Source organism: Helianthus annuus, chromosome 4 (assembly GCF_002127325.2).
Source record: "Helianthus annuus cultivar XRQ/B chromosome 4, HanXRQr2.0-SUNRISE, whole genome shotgun sequence".
Taxonomy (NCBI): Eukaryota; Viridiplantae; Streptophyta; class Magnoliopsida; order Asterales; family Asteraceae; genus Helianthus; species Helianthus annuus.
Window position 1 is genome coordinate 73,249,644 of NC_035436.2, and position 21,160 is coordinate 73,270,803.

At 37.2% G+C, this 21,160-nt stretch overlaps 2 protein-coding genes across 2 annotated transcripts; one reads left to right on the forward strand and one right to left on the reverse strand.

The window, feature by feature from the left end:
* Window positions 1-268: 268 nt before the first annotated feature.
* On the reverse strand, window positions 269-1,150 carry LOC110876041. Its single transcript, XM_022124224.1, has 2 exons — window positions 1,114-1,150; window positions 269-1,026 (listed from the first exon to the last, which is right to left on the reverse strand). The coding sequence occupies exons 1-2, from the start codon at window positions 1,148-1,150 to the stop codon at window positions 269-271; spliced, it is 795 nt and encodes a 264-aa protein (XP_021979916.1).
* An 820-nt stretch (window positions 1,151-1,970) lies between these two features.
* LOC110874473 (vacuolar iron transporter 1) lies at window positions 1,971-19,503 on the forward strand. Its single transcript, XM_022123107.2, has 4 exons — window positions 1,971-2,205; window positions 17,568-17,653; window positions 17,744-17,846; window positions 19,095-19,503. Exons 1-4 carry the CDS (start codon window positions 1,979-1,981, stop codon window positions 19,390-19,392), a joined length of 714 nt encoding a protein of 237 aa, XP_021978799.1. The 5' UTR covers window positions 1,971-1,978; the 3' UTR covers window positions 19,393-19,503.
* The last annotated feature ends 1,657 nt before the right edge of the window (window positions 19,504-21,160 follow it).

Below are 21,160 nucleotides of genomic sequence, written 5' to 3' on the forward strand. Positions count from 1 at the left end.
GCTCGTGAGGGATGAGCCAAATGAAGGATGGAGGGGGATGGAGGATGGGCCCCACCTCATTATTTTATAATTTCTTTTGTTTTAATTTAATAACCCAAGTTAATAAAAACTTTATAAAATTTTAAAAACACAACATAAAACAACATAAATAATTTCATTTCATAACATAAATAAAAATTACATTTCCTAAAAAAAGAAAATACCGAAAATAAAAATAAAAAATTACGTTTCCTAAAAAAAATACCGAAAATAAAAATTAAAAATAAACCTACGACGTCCATTTTTTTTTCACCTCTTCCTTCATCCTCCGATAAACCTCGCGTTCATCCTCCGGAACCGAGTCGAGATCCAACCTCATTATCCTAAAATCTTCCGCTCGAGCATAGTCGGACGACACGGTTTTCTTGTGAGTATACTTTTCAGCCGCGAACTCTTTGAACGAACGGAATTCGTTTATCAAGTCGTCCATTTTTGACGATGCCTTCTCGCCCCTACCTCCACTCGAGCCGCCACCTCCACTCGAGCCGGCCACTTTTCGCTTTCCGGCCGCTTCTTTTTTTGCTTTGTCCCTCCCGGGGGGACGTTCCGACTCGTGAACGGGCAACACATCCTCGTTATCTTCCGGGTCGTCGTTTATGTCGATTTGACAACGAGCGGTGGAGCCTCCCGCACTATAACTTCCGGACTCGGAAGTTTTAGTGCGTTTGGCCGTTGCGACCTCATTTGGAACCGGCCTCCATTTTTGTTCTTTCCTTACAACGTTCCATGCTCGGAAGTGCGGGAAAGGCGTTGGATTTTGAGAGTCCCACTTGGCGATAGCAAGGTTAAGAATGTCATCGTCGTTACTCCCGCTAGGAGGAGAAAGGTAAATTTGGTTATAAATTTGGTTAAAAGCGTTGACGACCTTGATCATTTTTCGCCACTTGCCCGAGACGGATTCGACATCACGAGCCGGACCATGCTCCATAATCGCGTTAAATCTATCCGTTGTCTTCTTCCAAAAACTACTACGCGATTGGTTGTTTCCTAAATTTTAAAAAATAGTGCATTAGTAAAAAAAAATTAAATTTCCTAAAAAAAAAGAAACCGAAAATAAAAATAAAAAAATTATACCGACTATCGGGCAAGTAGAGGCCTTAACATACGCCATAGCTAGCGCCTCCTCTTCTACTTTCGTCCAAGGTCTCCCCTTTGCTCTCGGTTTTGGCGCGGTTTCGGGTTCAACCTTCTTTCCCTTCCCCTTGTTTTTTTTTTGCGCGTGAGCTCTTGCGGTGGTGATTCGGGGACGACTTCTTCATCATCATCTTCAAGTTGAACCGGGGGTTGCGATTGCGATTGGAGTTGTTCAAACGTGTTGCGTTGCATGATTTGTTGGAGCGCTTGATATTGTTGAACTTGTTGAAGTTGAGACATTTGTGAGAAGGCGTTGGGTGTTTGTTGGAAACCCGAAAACGGAAATTGTGAAGCCCCCCACGAAGGATCCATAGTCGGAGTGTAAGCGGGACTCGAAAAAAAATTAGGTTGGTTCGGATTGGGATTATTCGGGTTGGGGTTGTTTGGGTTGAATGGATTCATGATTGGGAGAGAATGGTATAAAAATTATAGAGTGTTTTTATAAAAAAGGAAGAGAATTGGAGAAGAATGGGAGTAGAATGAGAGAGAATGGTATAAAAATGGATTAGATTGTGGTATTTATTTAAAATGAAAATGATTTTTTTTTATTAAAACTGCCGTTGAATAACGGCTATTTTTTGAAAGCGTGGAGCGGCAACCCCGGTTGTGTGGTGCCGGGTTGGACCAGCCGAACCCAGGGGGGCGGTGTGGGGGTCCGGCGCCGGGCCAAGCCGGGCATCAGCCGGCCCCCATACCTTCCAGTCTAACCAAACCAAAAGGGCCACTAATGAAACTTACATTTCCCATGCAAACTTCATCATATATATGGACTGTTTACAGAAAACTTTTCGAAACTCAACAAACAATGGGCGGCATCAACGAATCGGAAAAGTATCTACTCAACCGGCACAAGGAGCACCACTTCACCGCCGGTGAAATCGTCCGTGACGTCATCATCGGTGTCTCTGACGGCCTCACCGTCCCGTTCGCGCTTGCCGCTGGTCTTTCCGGTGCTAACGTTTCGTCTTCCATCATCCTCACCGCCGGTATAGCGGAGGTTGCTGCCGGTGCTATCTCTATGGGACTCGGAGGGTAATTTAACCGATTTTTGTTAGTTCGCTTGCTTTTTTAGGTTTAATTTGTTGATTTTGTAGTTATATTCTGGTTTTGAATTTGCGATAGGATTGTAATACTAATTGTTACAAGTTTACGATGCTTCGTTGAGATTTGCATGTGATTGTTGTTAGGTTGTAGGATTTAGGTTTTGGTTGTACCTAGTGTTATTGATTTTCACTATTTGATATGGATTTGTGATGAATTTAGCTTTAATAACTTGTTACTTTTCGTTTTTGTTAATAACTCGAATGATTCGATTTTGAGATAGAATTATAATACTACTCACATTGTGAATTTACGATACTCCGTTTCGAATTGCTTTTGAGGTCAAACCTAGTGTTATTTGTGACAACTGGCAAATAACTGGTAATTCCGTACAAACTAATCACTATTTATTTACAAAATCGCATGCATTTAGCGTAATTTAATTACGTAACTGTGTCGTATACTGAATATCAGTGTTAGGACAAGAAAACGAAGCTAAAACATATGCTGGTTTTCGTTATATTTCGAAACCAGTCAAACAATGTCCTAAAAGTGTTGGTAAAAAGTGTTGCGTGCACTATTCACGGTCACACTATTCATGCCAGCAAAACCCTGAAAACAGATCGAAACTATGAAAAACGACACACGAACAACATGACTGGGTCCATTTATATAAGAAAACATTATTATGAAAACACATCTTGCAAATAAACAAGACTTTTCGGTATAACGCCCAAATCTCAAAAATGTCTATTTCGGCTAAAAATATAGCACTTTTAACTTGTCCGAACCTATAACAAAGCATTTCCGGGACTTCAGAATTATGTCACTTGATGAAAAATACACTAAAACATTTTAAGGATATCAATGAGATGACCAGAATCATAAGCTTCCGATATTATATCGCTATGCATTAAACTAGTCCGTTAGCGAACCGACGAACTAGTAAGCAATTTTTCCAACGCCAAAACAACCAAACGGACAACATGGCGAACTAGTTAAGCTTAATTTGGAACTCAAAATCACTTCGTACATCATTTGGTTGCGGGATAACAACTTGCGGCAAACCTACGTCGGTACGAAATAAAAGTTTCATTAACTAGCCGACGCCTAAACGGAAAGCGTTTAAGGTATCCAAATACAACTTACACTAGTCCAGCGAGCTAGTTAACCATATTTTGGCATCATAAACGCCTTAAATAGATGCCATAACATCGATGGTAAAATAAAACCATAGCTCCCGGTACTACACTACAACTTTCGTATATCACCCGATATCGAATGGGTGAGCGAACTAGCGGTATTTTTTACCATCCAAAACTTATACCTACTAATTTAATAAACTAATTGGACTTCATTTAACACCCTAAACTAATATTAGTGGGCTAATGGCACAAGACTTCTAGTAAATGCCTAAACATCCAAATTAACATTTATGTTTAAACATGTTATTTTTTTTATTAAAAATATATATATATCTTTCTATGCTACATCAACAAAACAATCGGCTCACATGGGGGCCCACCCAAATCAACTCAAAACTTGAAAGATGATAGAAAATGATGGATTCAAGTATGGCTAGGAGAAATCTTTCTTGACTTTGTTGACATGCAAATCTTCTACAATAATAACTACAACACCTCCACTATGATTTGCAAAATCTCACAAACCAAACACTTTTCTTTCCCTTCCTCACCTCACGGATCACACATACACACACATAACACCCACTTTGATTTAAAGAACACGACATTTTAGGCATCAAAATCCCATTTCAAGAACATCTCAATATAGTTTAAGCAATGGAGGATCACTAGGAGCACTTTGGAGCTTAATCTTCTTCTTATTTCCTTATCTTGTCTTGTGCAAAGTTGTAAGATTTCTTAAACCCATATTTAAGCTTCTTATTATGTATAGATTATGGAAGTACAAGTTGATCATCAAAAAGACTAATAAAAATCACACCAAAAACCCTAATCTCAAAGCTAATAATCTACTAATCTAAACTTATTATGTGGTTATTTGTGTAGATTAGTGCAACTAGTTAGTGTAATCTTGTTGATTATGTTGATTACGTCAAGATTAGTTATTTAAAGATGAGATTTATGATGATCTTCATGTTTATTTGTTGTAGTATTTCATAGATATGTTAATCTAGCCATAATAAACTTGAAAATGTGATTTAAACATATATATGTTTAAATCCTACAAGATCATCACCTTCAAATTCATGAGTATTACATACATGAAGCTTTGATTAGTGTTCTTGAAAGATAGAACATGAGAATGAACTTGAATCAAGACTTTTAAAACACTAGTAACTTGGTTTTTACATAAAACAAGTTTATATAAAATTGTTTATAAAAGGTGTTACATAAAAAGTCTTGGTATTCTTAATAAACTTGAAATATGTAAGACTTGGGGATTTCTAAAAGCATAAAACAAGCATAATCAAGTTTATGTGAAGGATTAACTTGAAAAGTGATTAACTTTAAAGTCTTGAAATTTAACATAAGTAATGCTCATGAGAAATTTGAAGGAAAGAGTGTTGACTAATGTTGTAAAAATGATATTTGGTGAAACTTGGTAAATTGTGGTGATTTAGAAACTTGATTTGGTGATTTAAATGCGTTTTTATAACGTGGGAAAACGTCATAGTTTAGGGGAAACTATGGCGAATTTTTCTAAAAATCTAATCGCGATTAAAGAGGGGATTAAAAGGTGATTAACAAGGTTAAACGCGATTAGTGGTCTTAAACGTCATTATGGAAACTTTGATGGGAATATTTAAGGTTTAAATATTCAAGAAGTTCTTATGAACGTAAACTTATATTTTTACAAAAATAAATGGGTAAAAATATAACAATGTGTGAGTATAATTTTTGGTAAGAAAAATTATATATTTTGAGACATATCAAGTATGTGTATATGTGCTATATATGTGTATGTATTAGATACCTATAGGGCGATCAAAATAAATACATAAACATGTTCCTACATGGTCCAAGAAATGCTAGTAAAATCGGACAATTAAATAAAATGGCCGAAATGGAAATACATAACACTTGATGATGACAATTTGGGCGTATCGACACCGTAAACAAGTTACTGCAAAGTCGAGTCTAAAATAACATATTTTGGACGTTTAAACGAGCACATATGTAAGTGACCTATAACAAGAATCCGGAAAGTCGAAAACTATAAAAATTACCAAGTATTTTTCACAGGAAAAATGAACTTATTTAAAGTTTGCTACTTGGTAACATTTTGGTAAAAATTGCAAGATTTTGTTAATGGACTCATAAAGTTAGAATTAGACCTATCAAAGTTAGTAATGGGCTAGGCCCAAATTCCTTAATACATGGGCTAGGGCCCAATGGCAATATAACATGGGCTCGGCCCAATAACAATAAAACATGGGTTAGGCCCGATAACATAGATAACATGGGCTCGGCCCAATGACATGGGCTCGGCCCAATAACATTAAAACATGGGTTAGATATGATAACGTAGATGACATGGGCTCAGCCCAATGACATGGGCTCGGCCCAATGACATGAGCAAAGGCTCAATGGCATGCGTGCACTGCATGAGGACGTGTGAAGAACGAAGTCGATCACACATAAGTCAATACACATAGAATACATGAATACGCTTATGAACTCTATACGAATAGAATACATGTATACACATAACAATCGAGCGAGTAAACTATCAACGCTCTAAAATACAAAGTTGTTCCAAAGATAACAAATGAGAACATAATAAAGAATTCAAGATGAACAACTTGTACGAGGTCCGAAAGACCTAGTGTCTAACGAGATCGGTACACATGTAGGTTATTGACACGTACGGACGCTCACTTCGATATCATAACACAGGAACGCAAACTTGTGAGTTCATGTCCCTCCTTTCACTGTTTTCAATGTTTTGTTTTCAAAAACATCGAGGGGAAATACATGCTAAAACTATTGGTATGTTAGTTACGGAGTAGTAGATAACATGATCAATGTGCATAAGTAAGGAGATAACATTAGTAACCATTAATCACTTAGTGACCAAGGTGCAAAAGGTGTAGATCTATTGGGCTTGAGGCACGCCCCACTCCTGGTTGGTATACCCTGGAGTGCTTTTGTGATCCCAAATGATGACAAAGTGTTCTCGGTTTGGTTATTTACTTATGGTACATTATGTCAGGGGCTCGCTACCCACTGATAGATCCTTAACAGACTCCATGTATGAATCAGAACATACCATGATGACAAGATTTCATTTTCATGAATACTATGATTACAAGATTTCATTTTCATGAATACTACGATTACATATGATAACAAAAACTACATGAACTCGCTCAACTTTTGTTGACTTTTTAAAACTACATGTATTTCAGGAAACAAGTCTTGAGCCAGTGATACATGATTGGATGCAATGATTACCTTTCTTACGTCACACGCAACACGCTTCCGCAACTAGCAGGGTGTGACAGATTGGTATCAGAGCTCCGATTGTAGTGAACCGGGGACAAACTTTTATAAAGTTTGGTCTACAATCACCAAGGGCTCTCACATGAAAACAAATTTGATAACATTACAAAGATGATTTCAAAAAGTATGACAAAATGACAAAAGGTTTTCATTGTGTCACTATAACATGAGGATCTATCACGTGGGCTTAATCATAAGTAACTGATATGGTTGAATACGTGTTTAGTCTATAAGGAATAGACTTGAAAACACTAAGGCTTACATGTGAAACACGAGAACAAAAAAAAAATAGCATGAGATTTAGTGATTATATAGATACATATATATTTATATATGTGTTGTACGGAATATTTTGCCATGAACGAAAATACCTTTGACTACGAATTCTATTATTACACTTGACCCACGCGATGAGAATGATGACCTCGCGTCTATTACGAAGCTTATGGCGGTCGTGGTCCCTAAGCGAGACCCTAAAGAATTGATCCCGTGGAAGATGTTTATTTTCCCTTGGATGGGTATAAGTCTGGCTTCGATAGTGACAAAGACAATAACTCTACTTGTGGGATGAGGTCCATGAGGCTCATACTAATCGTGATTGATGACACTCTTGTCCAGAAAAGGAAGATGAAGTACTCATCTTAAAGTTGCCCCTCAAGTTGCTATTGTTACGGATTCTCTATATTTCTATTCTGTCTTACGTTGTGCCCTTTCACGAGTAATGATAAGGGGCATTGGCACGTGGACCAACACGAAGGTCCCATCTATGTTGAAGGTATGTAGACAATATACTCCTTTCTCTGACTGTTCGTCTGCTTTGAACGAGAGACACTGGGGTGACCATGCAAGGCAATTTATTATTACGGGGGCCCACGTAATAACAACTTGTAGTGCATGGGAATCCTGGTGGGCTCTGCGGGTCAAACCAAGAGATCACTATCCATTCGAAATTCTTAAGTTGTTCAAATTTCTATCTAGTGGAACACTAACCAGAACGGTTACTATAACACTCTACAATACAGGAAGACTATACGTATTGTTTGCACTTAACATTCGATCTATAACACGAGTCGTCTGAGACTAGTCATCGAAAGCAAACAAAACTCGTTAGCCACTCATGGAGGATTTTTCCTTAACATTCTTGAAATTCTTGTACATGGGCTGGTTCTTTGGTGTCTATGACACCTTACCTTATCTTAGTTATCAGAGATGATTACACTAAACTCCACCAATTGATATTTATCTTATTCCAAGGGATAATATGGCATGAGCCAAGCTACAACCCCTTCATTGTATTATTCGACATCTACGGAAATTATAACAATTTTGTCGAAGCTCGTGGAGCTCAAGGAGTATCAACGTATTCGTCACACGGGCTAGTGCGGCGAAGGATTTTTCCTACTTTGGGCGATCGAGATCCATGAAGTATGGGATACACGTTGTAAAAATTGGAGACGACCGTTTGGTTTCTCCATCTCAACGAATTACTTCTTTTCCCATTTAGGCACATGGCTAATACACTCAAGAGGTACTATGCATTTTGGAATGCATTTATTCATGTATATCATTTTTCAAACACACTAGAGCAACGCTGTCTTGAGTTTTCCATGACCAATCACATTCTTAATTCTTAGGCGCATGATAGGCTATATCTATCCAAATAAAGGCCTAGACCCAATGATACTATGTATCGGAAACAACGTGGCATCGACAAGAAAATCTACGCCTAGAAGAGGGTCAGTTAATCAGCGCCCTACTATTAAAGTTGAACTAGAGGTCATATGGAACAACATGAGGTTGTCGAGTCAACACTAGTGATGGTACTGATGGTACCGGTAGTTCAAGTGGTTCAAATCCCGATGGGACGAGAATGAGTGGCAGTGCCACACTTGGAGATGCAGTCACACCAGATTTTAATCCTAAGGCTTTTTCGGATTTTAAGCCGCTAGACCTCATTGATACGGAAGGTGCGGTGAGTTCTATCCGCTAGATAAAGACAAGGAAGTCAGTTAATCTTGCTAATAAATGTACTCCTAAGTAAACGTTTTGGTAAACGAATAGCCTTCTGTTGAATGAGGCGTTAACTTGGTGGAATCTCCAAGTGCAAACTATAGGGAGTAATACAACAAAGAGGTTATTGTGGGAAGAACTCAAGAATCTTAAGCGAGAAGAGTATTGCTCGCTAGTGGAAAAATTCCAAGTTTGGGAACCGAGCTTTAGAACTCGATCATGATTAGAACTTTTGTTGTTAGTTACCCCCACGCCTCTACAATCTGTCAAGGATTGACTGCATATTGGACAACACTCGAATCCAAACGCACTGAGCACTACATTTGGGGTTTAGCCCTGAGATCCGAATCATGATCACTTCATGTCACCCTACCTAGATTTATTTTCAAGTAACTCTCTCAGTTAGTCTCGCCAAGGGTATGGTGAGGATGGGGGACTGCCCAAGGAGGGTATTAAGAGAAAGAGAAATCCCGTGACACGCAAAGTGAAGGCGATTACTGCCATAATCGATGATCGCATTAGAAGTATGCTAATAACTTGTCAAAATTCGGAATGAGATAGGTGAAACTTTCATCATGAGGGCACTTGCAAAAGTGACAAGAGTAGCAGTGTGGTGAGACTTGGCACAAAACAGAAACTAATGAGTTAGCTATATTTAAGAATGAACGAGGTGGTTTTTACTGTGGCAAGGAGGTGACTACGAGCATGGATGGTTAAGGATGAATCAAGCTAGTGAGTAAGCAAGTCTAGGGGTATGCTCTACTCTACAACCATCATGTATCAATTCTTTGGATACCAACGTCGGCTTAACTTAGTGTCTTTAGATACTAAGCATATACACGAATTAGAGTCATGTAGGTTAAACATGTCTTGCTCTATCAACTTAGCTAATGAGGAATTAGCGAAGTCATGTGAAGTCATTAAGGGTCACGGATACGTTCCTATCAACCGACCTGTTGCATCCGTGTTGTTTAACACCGGTGTCGGTATTAGCTTCATCCCCATAAAATTCAAAGTATGCTTGGCCGAGTCAAGTAAACAAGACGTCATCCCATTCAATAGGATTGACCAATGGTAAATTATTCAAGTCAGGAATGACATCAAAGGATGCACACTCGAACTTGGAGCACGAAAATTCAGTAACGACTTTTTACTCATTCAATTAGGTTGTTACGACTTAACTTCTGGCATAGACTGGTTGGCCGACAACCGAGCAGAAGTAGTTGTCCTGCGAAAACTATTATTCTTTTCCCCCCTGTCTGACGAGAGAACATCTTTTGGTTCACAGAGAAAAACACGACCGACGGTTGCTGACCAACAACTGTATGAAGGCTCGGAAGAGTCTGAAAACAGGATGCATCGCCTTTTCTGTCCATGTGGTCTACAAGAAGGCCGAGTAGCGCAAGGTGGAGGACATCCCTGTGGTAAGGGAATACCGTGAAGTTTTTTCCAGAAGACTTGTCGGGACTACCTCCGCAGCGACAAGTCGAATTCAGTATCGATCTTGTGCCAGGAGCTGCACCGGTGGTGAAAGCTTAATATAGACTCGCACCCTCGGAGATGCAGGAATTATCTACTCAGCTTCAGGAATTGTTTGATAAAGGATTCAATAGACCAAGTTTCTCACCTTGGGGAGCTCCGGTGCTATTTGTCAAGAAGAAAGACGGAACCTTTCGGATGTGTATAGATTACCGAGAACTGAACAAGTTAACCATAAAGAACCGCTATCCTTTACCAAGGATTGACGACTTGTTTGATCAGTTACAATTTTCTAGCTTCTATTCCAAAATTGATCTAAGATTCGGACATCATCAGCTGAGGATTCAAGAGGAAAGCATTACTAAGACAGTATTTAGGACTCGCTATGGGCATTACGAGTTACTTGTTATGCCTTTCGGCTTAACAAACGCCCCCATCATGTTCATGGATTTGATGAACCAGGTATGTGAGCCATACCTTGACAGGTTCGTGATCATATTCATTAAGGACATATTAATATATTTACGAACCGAGGTAGAACATGAACAACATTTGAGAACTATTCCGAAGCTGCTTAAGAAAGAACAATTGTATGTCAAATTCTCAAAATACGAATTTTGGATTCGCGAGGTACCATTTCTCGGTCACGTGGTGAACGAGAACGGAATACATGTTGATCCAGCTAAGATAGAGGCCATAAAGAACTGGAACACTCCAAAGACCCCAACGGAAGTAAGACAATTACTGGGTTTAGTGGGATACTATCGAAGATTCATTGAGAATTTTTCTAAAATTTCTCAACTGCTAACCTCACTCACTCAAAAGGATAAAAAGTTTGATTGGGGTGAAAAACAAGAAATGGCATTCCAAACGCTCAAAGATAAACTATGCCAAGCGCCAATCTTATCACTCCCTGACGGCACCGATGGCTTTGTGGTGTATTGTGATGCATCGCACCAAGGCTTGGGTTGTGTATTGATGCAACGTGAAAAAGTCATCGCGTACACATCACGACAGTTGAAAGTTCATGAAAAGAATCATACCACTCACGACCTAGAGTTGGGCGCAGTGGTATTCGCTTTAAAGATTTGGCGTCACTATCTCTATGGCACTAAGTGTACCATATTCACTGATCATAGAAGGCTTCAACATATATTCAATCAAAAAGAATTAAACATGCGCCAGTGGCGATGGGTAGAATTGTTGAATGACTATGACTGTGAAATCAGGTACCACCCGGGCAAAGCAAACGTTGTAGCGGATGCTTTGAGCCAGCAAGAAAGAGTTAAAACATTACGAGTACGGGCTTTAGAGTTGACAATCCAGACAAACTTTACAACTCGAGTGCGCGACGCACAACGGGAAGCCCTAAATCCAGGAAATATTCGAGCAGAATACTTGCGAGGAGCAAGGAAACACATGGAAACAAACAAAGATGACACTTTATATTTCAGGGGAAGGATCTGGATTCCCTATTTTGGTGGCTTACGAGACTTAGTGCTGGATGAAGCACACAAGTCCAGATATTCAATACACCCAGGATCTGATAAGATGTACCAGGATCTGAGAGAATATTATTGGTGGCCTAAACTCAAGAAAGATATTGGGATCTACGTGGGGAATTGCCTAACTTGTGCAAAGGTCAAGGCCGAATACCAAAAGCCATCTAGGTTATTACAACAACCCGTGATTCCTGGTTGGAAATGGGAGCAGATATCAATGGATTTCGTTACAGGACTCCCATGAACCTCTCGAGGTCATGACATGATATGGGTTATCATTGATCGATTAACTAAGTCAGCTCACTTCCTACCTATTCGTGAAAAAGACAGTACCGCGAAGTTAGCCGAAATCTACCTCAACGAGATTGTGGCACGTCATGGAGTGCCTACTTCGATAATCTCGGATCGTGATGGTCGCTTTGTATCAAGAATATGGCAATCATTTCAAGAATCACTTGGATCTCGTCTGGATCTGAGCACCGCTTTTCATCCGCAAACCGATGGGCAAAGTGAGCGAACCATCCAAACGATGGAAGACATGCTTCGCGCCTGTGTGATGGACTTGGGCGGAAATTGGGATAAGCATTTACCGCTGGTAGAGTTCTCATATAATAACAGTTATCACACAAGCATTAAAGCCGCCCCATTCGAAGCACTATACGGACGGAAGTGCCGATCACCACTGTGTTGGGCGGAAGTCGGAGACAGACAACTCGTTGGCCCTGAACTAGTCCAAGAGACTACTGACAAGATAGCAAAGATACGAGACCGTATCAAAGCGGCTCGTGACAGACAAAAGAGCTATGCGGACAGAAGACGCAAACCATTATCCTTCGAGGTCGGAGACAAAGTCTTACTGAAAGTCTCGCCTTGGAAAGGCGTAGCTAGATTCAGGAAACGCGGAAAGCTAAACCCGAGATACATTGGGCCATTTGAGATTCTGGAAAAGATCGGTACCGTTGCGTACAAGTTGAAACTGCCAGAGGAACTCAGCAACATACATGACACATTTAATGTGTCGAACCTCAGGAAAAGTCCTACCGTTGATACAGTTATCATTCCAGCGGATGAAATTCATGTAGACGACACGCTCCAGTTTACCAAAGAACCCGTAGAGATTATGGACCGGAAGGTCCACAAGACAAGGAGAAGTAATATCGAACTAATCAAGGTCCGCTGGAATTCACGTCACGGACCCGAGTACACATGGGAACGTGAAGATCAGATTAAAGCAAAGTATCCCCATCTGTTTAAGAAGACCCCTGCAAAGGGTGGCTCAACTTGAATTTCGGGACGAAATTCTTTTTAACAGGGGGAGAATGTGACAAATGGCAAATAACTGGTAATTCCGTACAAACTAATCACTATTTATTTACAAAATCGCATGCATTTAGCGTAATTTAATTACGTAACTGTGTCGTATACTGAATATCAGTGTTAGGACAAGAAAACGAAGCTAAAACATATGCTGGTTTTCGTTATATTTCGAAACCAGTCAAACAATGTCCTAAAAGTGTTGGTAAAAAGTGTTGCGTGCACTATTCACGGTCACACTATTCATGCCAGCAAAACCCTGAAAACAGATCGAAACTATGAAAAACGACACACGAACAACATGACTGGGTCCATTTATATAAGAAAACATTATTATGAAAACACATCTTGCAAATAAACAAGACTTTTCGGTATAACGCCCAAATCTCAAAAATGTCTATTTCGGCTAAAAATATAGCACTTTTAACTTGTCCGAACCTATAACAAAGCATTTCCGGGACTTCAGAATTATGTCACTTGATGAAAAATACACTAAAACATTTTAAGGATATCAATGAGATGACCAGAATCATAAGCTTCCGATATTATATCGCTATGCATTAAACTAGTCCGTTAGCGAACCGACGAACTAGTAAGCAATTTTTCCAACGCCAAAACAACCAAACGGACAACATGGCGAACTAGTTAAGCTTAATTTGGAACTCAAAATCACTTCGTACATCATTTGGTTGCGGGATAACAACTTGCGGCAAACCTACGTCGGTACGAAATAAAAGTGTCATTAACTAGCCGACGCCTAAACGGAAAGCGTTTAAGGTATCCAAATACAACTTACACTAGTCCAACGAGCTAGTTAACCATATTTTGGCATCATAAACGCCTTAAATAGATGCCATAACATCGATGGTAAAATAAAACCATAGCTCCCGGTACTACACTACAACTTTCGTATATCACCCGATATCGAATGGGTGAGCGAACTAGCGGTATTTTTTACCATCCAAAACTTATACCTACTAATTTAATAAACTAATTGGACTTCATTTAACACCCTAAACTAATATTAGTGGGCTAATGGCACAAGACTTCTAGTAAATGCCTAAACATCCAAATTAACATTTATGTTTAAACATGTTATTTTTTTTATTAAAAATATATATATATATATCTTTCTATGCTACATCAACAAAACAATCGGCTCACATGGGGGCCCACCCAAATCAACTCAAAACTTGAAAGATGATAGAAAATGATGGATTCAAGTATGGCTAGGAGAAATCTTTCTTGACTTTGTTGACATGCAAATCTTCTACAATAATAACTACAACACCTCCACTATGATTTGCAAAATCTCACAAACCAAACACTTTTCTTTCCCTTCCTCACCTCACGGATCACACATACACACACATAACACCCACTTTGATTTAAAGAACACGACATTTTAGGCATCAAAATCCCATTTCAAGAACATCTCAATATAGTTTAAGCAATGGAGGATCACTAGGAGCACTTTGGAGCTTAATCTTCTTCTTATTTCCTTATCTTGTCTTGTGCAAAGTTGTAAGATTTCTTAAACCCATATTTAAGCTTCTTATTATGTATAGATTATGGAAGTACAAGTTGATCATCAAAAAGACTAATAAAAATCACACCAAAAACCCTAATCTCAAAGCTAATAATCTACTAATCTAAACTTATTATGTGGTTATTTGTGTAGATTAGTGCAACTAGTTAGTGTAATCTTGTTGATTATGTTGATTACGTCAAGATTAGTTATTTAAAGATGAGATTTATGATGATCTTCATGTTTATTTGTTGTAGTATTTCATAGATATGTTAATCTAGCCATAATAAACTTGAAAATGTGATTTAAACATATATATGTTTAAATCCTACAAGATCATCACCTTCAAATTCATGAGTATTACATACATGAAGCTTTGATTAGTGTTCTTGAAAGATAGAACATGAGAATGAACTTGAATCAAGACTTTTAAAACACTACTAACTTGGTTTTTACATAAAACAAGTTTATATAAAATTGTTTATAAAAGGTGTTACATAAAAAGTCTTGGTATTCTTAATAAACTTGAAATATGTAAGACTTGGGGATTTCTAAAAGCATAAAACAAGCATAATCAAGTTTATGTGAAGGATTAACTTGAAAAGTGATTAACTTTAAAGTCTTGAAATTTAACATAAGTAATGCTCATGAGAAATTTGAAGGAAAGAGTGTTGATTAATGTTGTAAAAATGATATTTGGTGAAACTTGGTAAATTGTGGTGATTTAGAAACTTGATTTGGTGATTTAAATGCGTTTTTATAACGTGGGAAAACGTCATAGTTTAGGGGAAACTATGGCGAATTTTTCTAAAAATCTAATCGCGATTAAAGAGGGGATTAAAAGGTGATTAACAAGGTTAAACGCGATTAGTGGTCTTAAACGTCATTATGGAAACTTTGATGGGAATATTTAAGGTTTAAATATTCAAGAAGTTCTTATGAACTTAAACTTATATTTTTACAAAAATAAATGGGTAAAAATATAACAATGTGTGAGTATAATTTTTGGTAAGAAAAATTATATATTTTGAGACATATCAAGTATGTGTATATGTGCTATATATGTGTATGTATTAGATACCTATAGGGCGATCAAAATAAATACATAAACATGTTCCTACATGGTCCAAGAAATGCTAGTAAAATCGGACAATTAAATAAAATGGCCGAAATGGAAATACATAACACTTGATGACGACAATTTGGGCGTATCGACACCGTAAACAAGTTACTGCAAAGTCGAGTCTAAAATAACATATTTTGGACGTTTAAACGAGCACATATGTAAGTGACCTATAACAAGAATCCGGAAAGTCGAAAAGTATAAAAATTACCAAGTATTTTTCATAGGAAAAATGAACTTATTTAAAGTTTGCTACTTGGTAACATTTTGGTAAAAATTGCAAGATTTTGTTAATGGACTCATAAAGTTAGAATTAGACCTATCAAAGTTAGTAATGGGCTAGGCCCAAATTCCTTAATACATGGGCTAGGGCCCAATGGCAATATAACATGGGCTCGGCCCAATAACAATAAAACATGGGTTAGGCCCGATAACATAGATAACATGGGCTCGGCCCAATGACATGGGCTCGGCCCAATGACATGGGCTCGGCCCAATAACATTAAAACATGGGTTAGATATGATAACGTAGATGACATGGGCTCAGCCCAATGACATGGGCTCGGCCCAATGACATGAGCAAAGGCTCAATGGCATGCGTGCACTGCATGAGGACGTGTGAAGAACGAAGCCGATAACACATAAGTCAATACACATAGAATACATGAATACGCTTATGAACTCAATACGAATAGAATACATGTATACACATAACAATCGAGCGAGTAAACTATCAACGCTCTAAAATACAAAGTTGTTCTAAAGATAACAAATGAGAACATAATAAAGAATTCAAGATGAACAACTTGTACGAGGTCCGAAAGACCTAGTGTCTAACGAGATCGGTACACATGTAGGTTATTGACACGTACGGACGCTCACTTCGATATCATAACACAGGAACGCAAACTTGTGAGTTCATGTCCCTCCTTTCACTGTTTTCAATGTTTTGTTTTCAAAAACATCGAGGGGAAATACATGCTAAAACTATTGGTATGTTAGTTACGGAGTAGTAGATAACATGATCAATGTGCATAAGTAAGGAGATAACATTAGTAACCATTAATCACTTAGTGACCAAGGTGCAAAAGGTGTAGATCTATTGGGCTTGAGGCACGCCCCACTCCTGGTTGGTATACCCTGGAGTGCTTTTGTGATCCCAAATGATGACAAAGTGTTCTCGGTTTGGTTATTTACTTATGGTACATTATGTCAGGGGCTCGCTACCCACTGATAGATCCTTAACAGACTCCATGTATGAATCAGAACATACCATGATGACAAGATTTCATTTTCATGAATACTATGATTACAAGATTTCATTTTCATGAATACTACGATTACATATGATAACAAAAACTGCATGAACTCGCTCAACTTTTGTTGACTTTTTAAAACTACATGTATTTCAGGAAACAAGTCTTGAGCCAGTGATACATGATTGGATGCAATGATTACCTTTCTTACGTCACACGCAACACGCTTCCGCAACTAGCAGGGTGTGACATTATTGATATTCAGTATTTGATTTGGATTTATGATGAATTAAGCTCCAATAACTTGTTAGGTTTTGTTTTTGTGTTATGATTTGATGCCGTATCAAATGCTGATCAATAATTTGCAAATGCTGATCAATAATTTGAATGATCCGAATTTGTGACAGAATCATAATAATTCTTATCATTACGACATAATTCTAATCATTACGAATTTGCGATACTCTATTGTGAATTGCATGCGAATGTTGTTAGGTTATAGAATTCAGGTTTTGAGGTACAACCTAGCGTTATTGATTTTCAAAATTTGATATGGATTTAAGATGATTTTAGCTCCAATAACTCGTTACTTTTTCGTTTTGTATCATGACTTAATGCCGATATCATACTCTGATCAATAATTTGAATGTGTAGGTATTTGGCTGCAAAAAGTGAAGCTGATCATTACGATAGAGAGCTACGTAGAGAACAAGAAGAAATTGACACCATACCTGATTCAGGTTATTTCATAATTTCATTCAAAAAATTAGATGCATACTCGATAGTACGGAATTGATAATTGGTGATCTGATTATGTATACAAACTGTAGAGGCGGCTGAAGTGGCGGAGTATGGGGTGGAGCCACATGAGTACGGGCCTGTGGTGAATGCTTTGAGGAAGAACCCGCAAGCATGGCTTGATTTCATGATGAAGTAAGTGTTATTACATATCCTCAAATTAACTGTTTAGAACAAAGTAATGGAAGCTTGAGGGCTAGATTAGTAAATTTGCTTCTTATTTCTTGATTTTAGACAATTGGAATCTTAGTAGGACATGGTTAGGAAACTTTTAATCGTTTCTTGGAGTATTATATGTAAGCTAGCCATCGATAAGCTAAACATCGTCTTTTCATTACGTCTTTCTCAAGAATGTTTTGTCTTTTACAGTTTTACTTTTAAGGAGAGTTTATGCATGTCAGCATGTGGTGTTTGGCAAACCAGAAGCAATCTGCCATTCAATTAGAACAATTATAAACAATACTTAATTAACTTTGTTGTTTAGTGTTTTAGGTATATATAAAATTGATCATAAGTTATCTTTTATGTGTAACATTTTGGCTGTTTTAGCACGTTGGCCACACTTTATGATGGTCAAAATAAAATAAGTTTATTGGAGACAAAAAATCAGTCACCATGATATACTTTTAGCCAAAGAAGAGTTATAAGGAATATTACAAAAGCAGATCTGAGGCCTCCATGCATGTTGTCTTATTACTTGAAGGCTATGCAGTTAATTCGGTGATATATCACCGATATATCGGTTATCGGTCCCCATGTAAAATATTGGTCAGAATATGGTACCGATATTATGGGCGATATTGACCGATTATCCCAATAACAGCATCTTTCTTTTTAGTTCTACCATTCGTCTTTCTTCTTATTGCTGCCATGAGTGTTGTAAGTCTTAGTTATTAATTGTTTTTGTTAAATGTTAGTGTTTTAAGTCTTAGTCAGTTCCTACTTGCTACAGTTGTTAGTGTTTTGCAAGTTGCAAAAGGTTAATATGTTAATGGTGGGAGAATATACTGAATTGTTAGTGTTAAATTGCTATATATAAATTTTGCATGATATTAAAATTACCGATATCGCACCGCGATAACCGATATCTCAAATATCGGTCCTTGACCGATATCTGATTTTTTACCGCATTAACTGCTTAGCTTGAAGGGATGCCATTTGTACGCTAACACCATACTTTATGTTTTGGACCAACTGAAGCCTCCATTAGACCCGACCCACATAATTATCACGTATTTTGACTTGAATCCGCAACCTAATCTGCTCATTTGCTACCTCTAATACAAAACGTCAACAACTTATAGAAAATGTTAATGGATATGGTTGTATGTGATCTTTGGTCATTATGAATGAATAACAATTTCTCATATTTTTATTATCCAGATTTGAACTTGGACTTGAAAAGCCCGATCCAAAAAGAGCACTTCAAAGCGCACTAACAATCGCGATCGCTTATGTATTGGGTGGATTGGTCCCGCTTCTACCTTACATGCTCATCCCAGTGGCCCAAAAAGCTTTGGTTGCATCTGTCATGGTGACCATATTAGCCCTGCTGATCTTTGGGTTTGCCAAAGGTTACTTCACCGGGGACAGACCAGTTTGGAGTGCCCTACAAACAGCCCTGATTGGAGCCATAGCGTCTGCAGCCGCTTTTGGCATGGCTAAGGCGGTGCAAGGGTAGTAAATGGTTACATTGTTATTGCTTCTATTTTGATTTGACTTTTAAAGTCAAACATGTCGGTTTTTGACTTTCGATATTATAACTGAGCTCTATGGTTTTTTTTTAACGAAAATCGATTGTTATAACATGGTAAGACTAATTTGATTTTAGAAAGAAAATATTGAAATATGTAATGTAACTAAATTTAATTTTTTTTCCTGATGTAATCAAATAACAAAAAAATTTTATCGAAAATTGTTACATTTGAAATTTATGTTTTTAAACCGATAAATGAAATAACATTAGAATTTATTACAGGAACTTTGATGTATGCACATTACATAGTTTTAATTTTTTTAATCCGATAAATGAATATTAGAATTGATTACAGGAACATTGTTGTAAGCACATTATACAGACTTAATATATATATATATATATATATATATATATATATATATATACGACAAAGATCTGTTAGGAACCACTCTTTATTGCGAGAACTGCGAGAACCAGTATGAACACAAACAGTAATACCTAAAAAAAATCTAAAAAAACCCCAAAAAAAAATTTAGTATTTTTTTTTTGTAAAAATCGCTATATTTTGTTTACAATAAAAAAAAATTTCAAAAAAAAAATAATTTTTTTTGTTTCGAGTCACAGTTGTCCATGCACATGTGCATTTGTGTCATTTCTTTGACAAATTCCGTAATTCATTACAAATATTAGACAATTGCACTTTCATTTACACTACCACGTGTAATACACTACTTTTTACGTTACCAATATTATAAATGCACATGTGCATCTATACATATCAACATGAAATAAGGTGTGTTGGTACACTACTTTCTCTTTCATCTATCATTCCATCCATAATACACAAGCATGCACATGTGCATTTTGTCATTTATTTGACAAATTTCGTAATTCATTACACATATTAGACAATTGCACTTTCATTTACACTACCATATGTAATACATTACTTTTTACATTACCAATATTAGAAATGCACATGTGCATTTATATGTATCAACATGAAATAAAGTGTTCTGGTACACTACTTTGAATACACTTTCCCTTTCATCTATCATACCATCCATAATACACTACCATTACCTCCTACCATCCATAATACAATACCATTACCGATATTTTCACTTTATTACATGTATGTAAACACCATTTATACCATCCAATCAACATATTACATCATAAATTGACAACTATAACCAAACCATCAACTACTAGATATAACTAACCAAAAAACATGTATATGAGCCTACTTCTCCATTTAAAATCATAAACTTTTTGTACCAAAACACGTTATATCATGGTTATACCTAATGATGCAAATGTGCATTTTAAATATTGGTAATGTAAAAAGTAGTGTATTACGAATAGTATTGTAAATTAAAGTGCAATTGTCTATTCCTGATAACGTATTATCGAATTTGTCGAAGTAATGATACATATGCACATGTGCATAGATATCAGTTACTCGAAAAAAAAAATTTAATGGTAACGAAATATAGCGATTTTTTGAAAAAAAAAACATTAAAAAAATTTGAGTGCTTTTTTGATTTTTTTTAGAATTTATTTTGTGTTCACATTGGTTCTCGCAATAAGGGTGGTTCTCGCATGAACCTTACCCTATATATATATATATATATATATATATATATATATTGAAATTCCTGTAAAAAAGACCAAAAGCGTGAGAGGGTAAGAAAGAATCTCAGCCATTAGATCTTTGATCTAATGGTTGAGATCAGTAGGGACCAAA

Excerpts from the sequence above, each read along its gene's own strand:
- LOC110874473 (XM_022123107.2), top strand. The coding sequence starts at position 1,979 with ATGGGCGGCATCAACGAATCGGAAAAGTATCTACTCAACCGGCACAAG. Across the intron at positions 2,206-17,567 it reads ATCTCTATGGGACTCGGAGG|GTATTTGGCTGCAAAAAGTG; the intron begins GTAATTTAACCG and ends TTGAATGTGTAG. Across the intron at positions 17,654-17,743 it reads TGACACCATACCTGATTCAG|AGGCGGCTGAAGTGGCGGAG; the intron begins GTTATTTCATAA and ends TACAAACTGTAG.
- LOC110876041 (XM_022124224.1), bottom strand. The coding sequence starts at position 1,150 with ATGGCGTATGTTAAGGCCTCTACTTGCCCGATAGTCG. Across the intron at positions 1,027-1,113 it reads CTCTACTTGCCCGATAGTCG|GAAACAACCAATCGCGTAGT; the intron begins GTATAATTTTTT and ends TTTAAAATTTAG.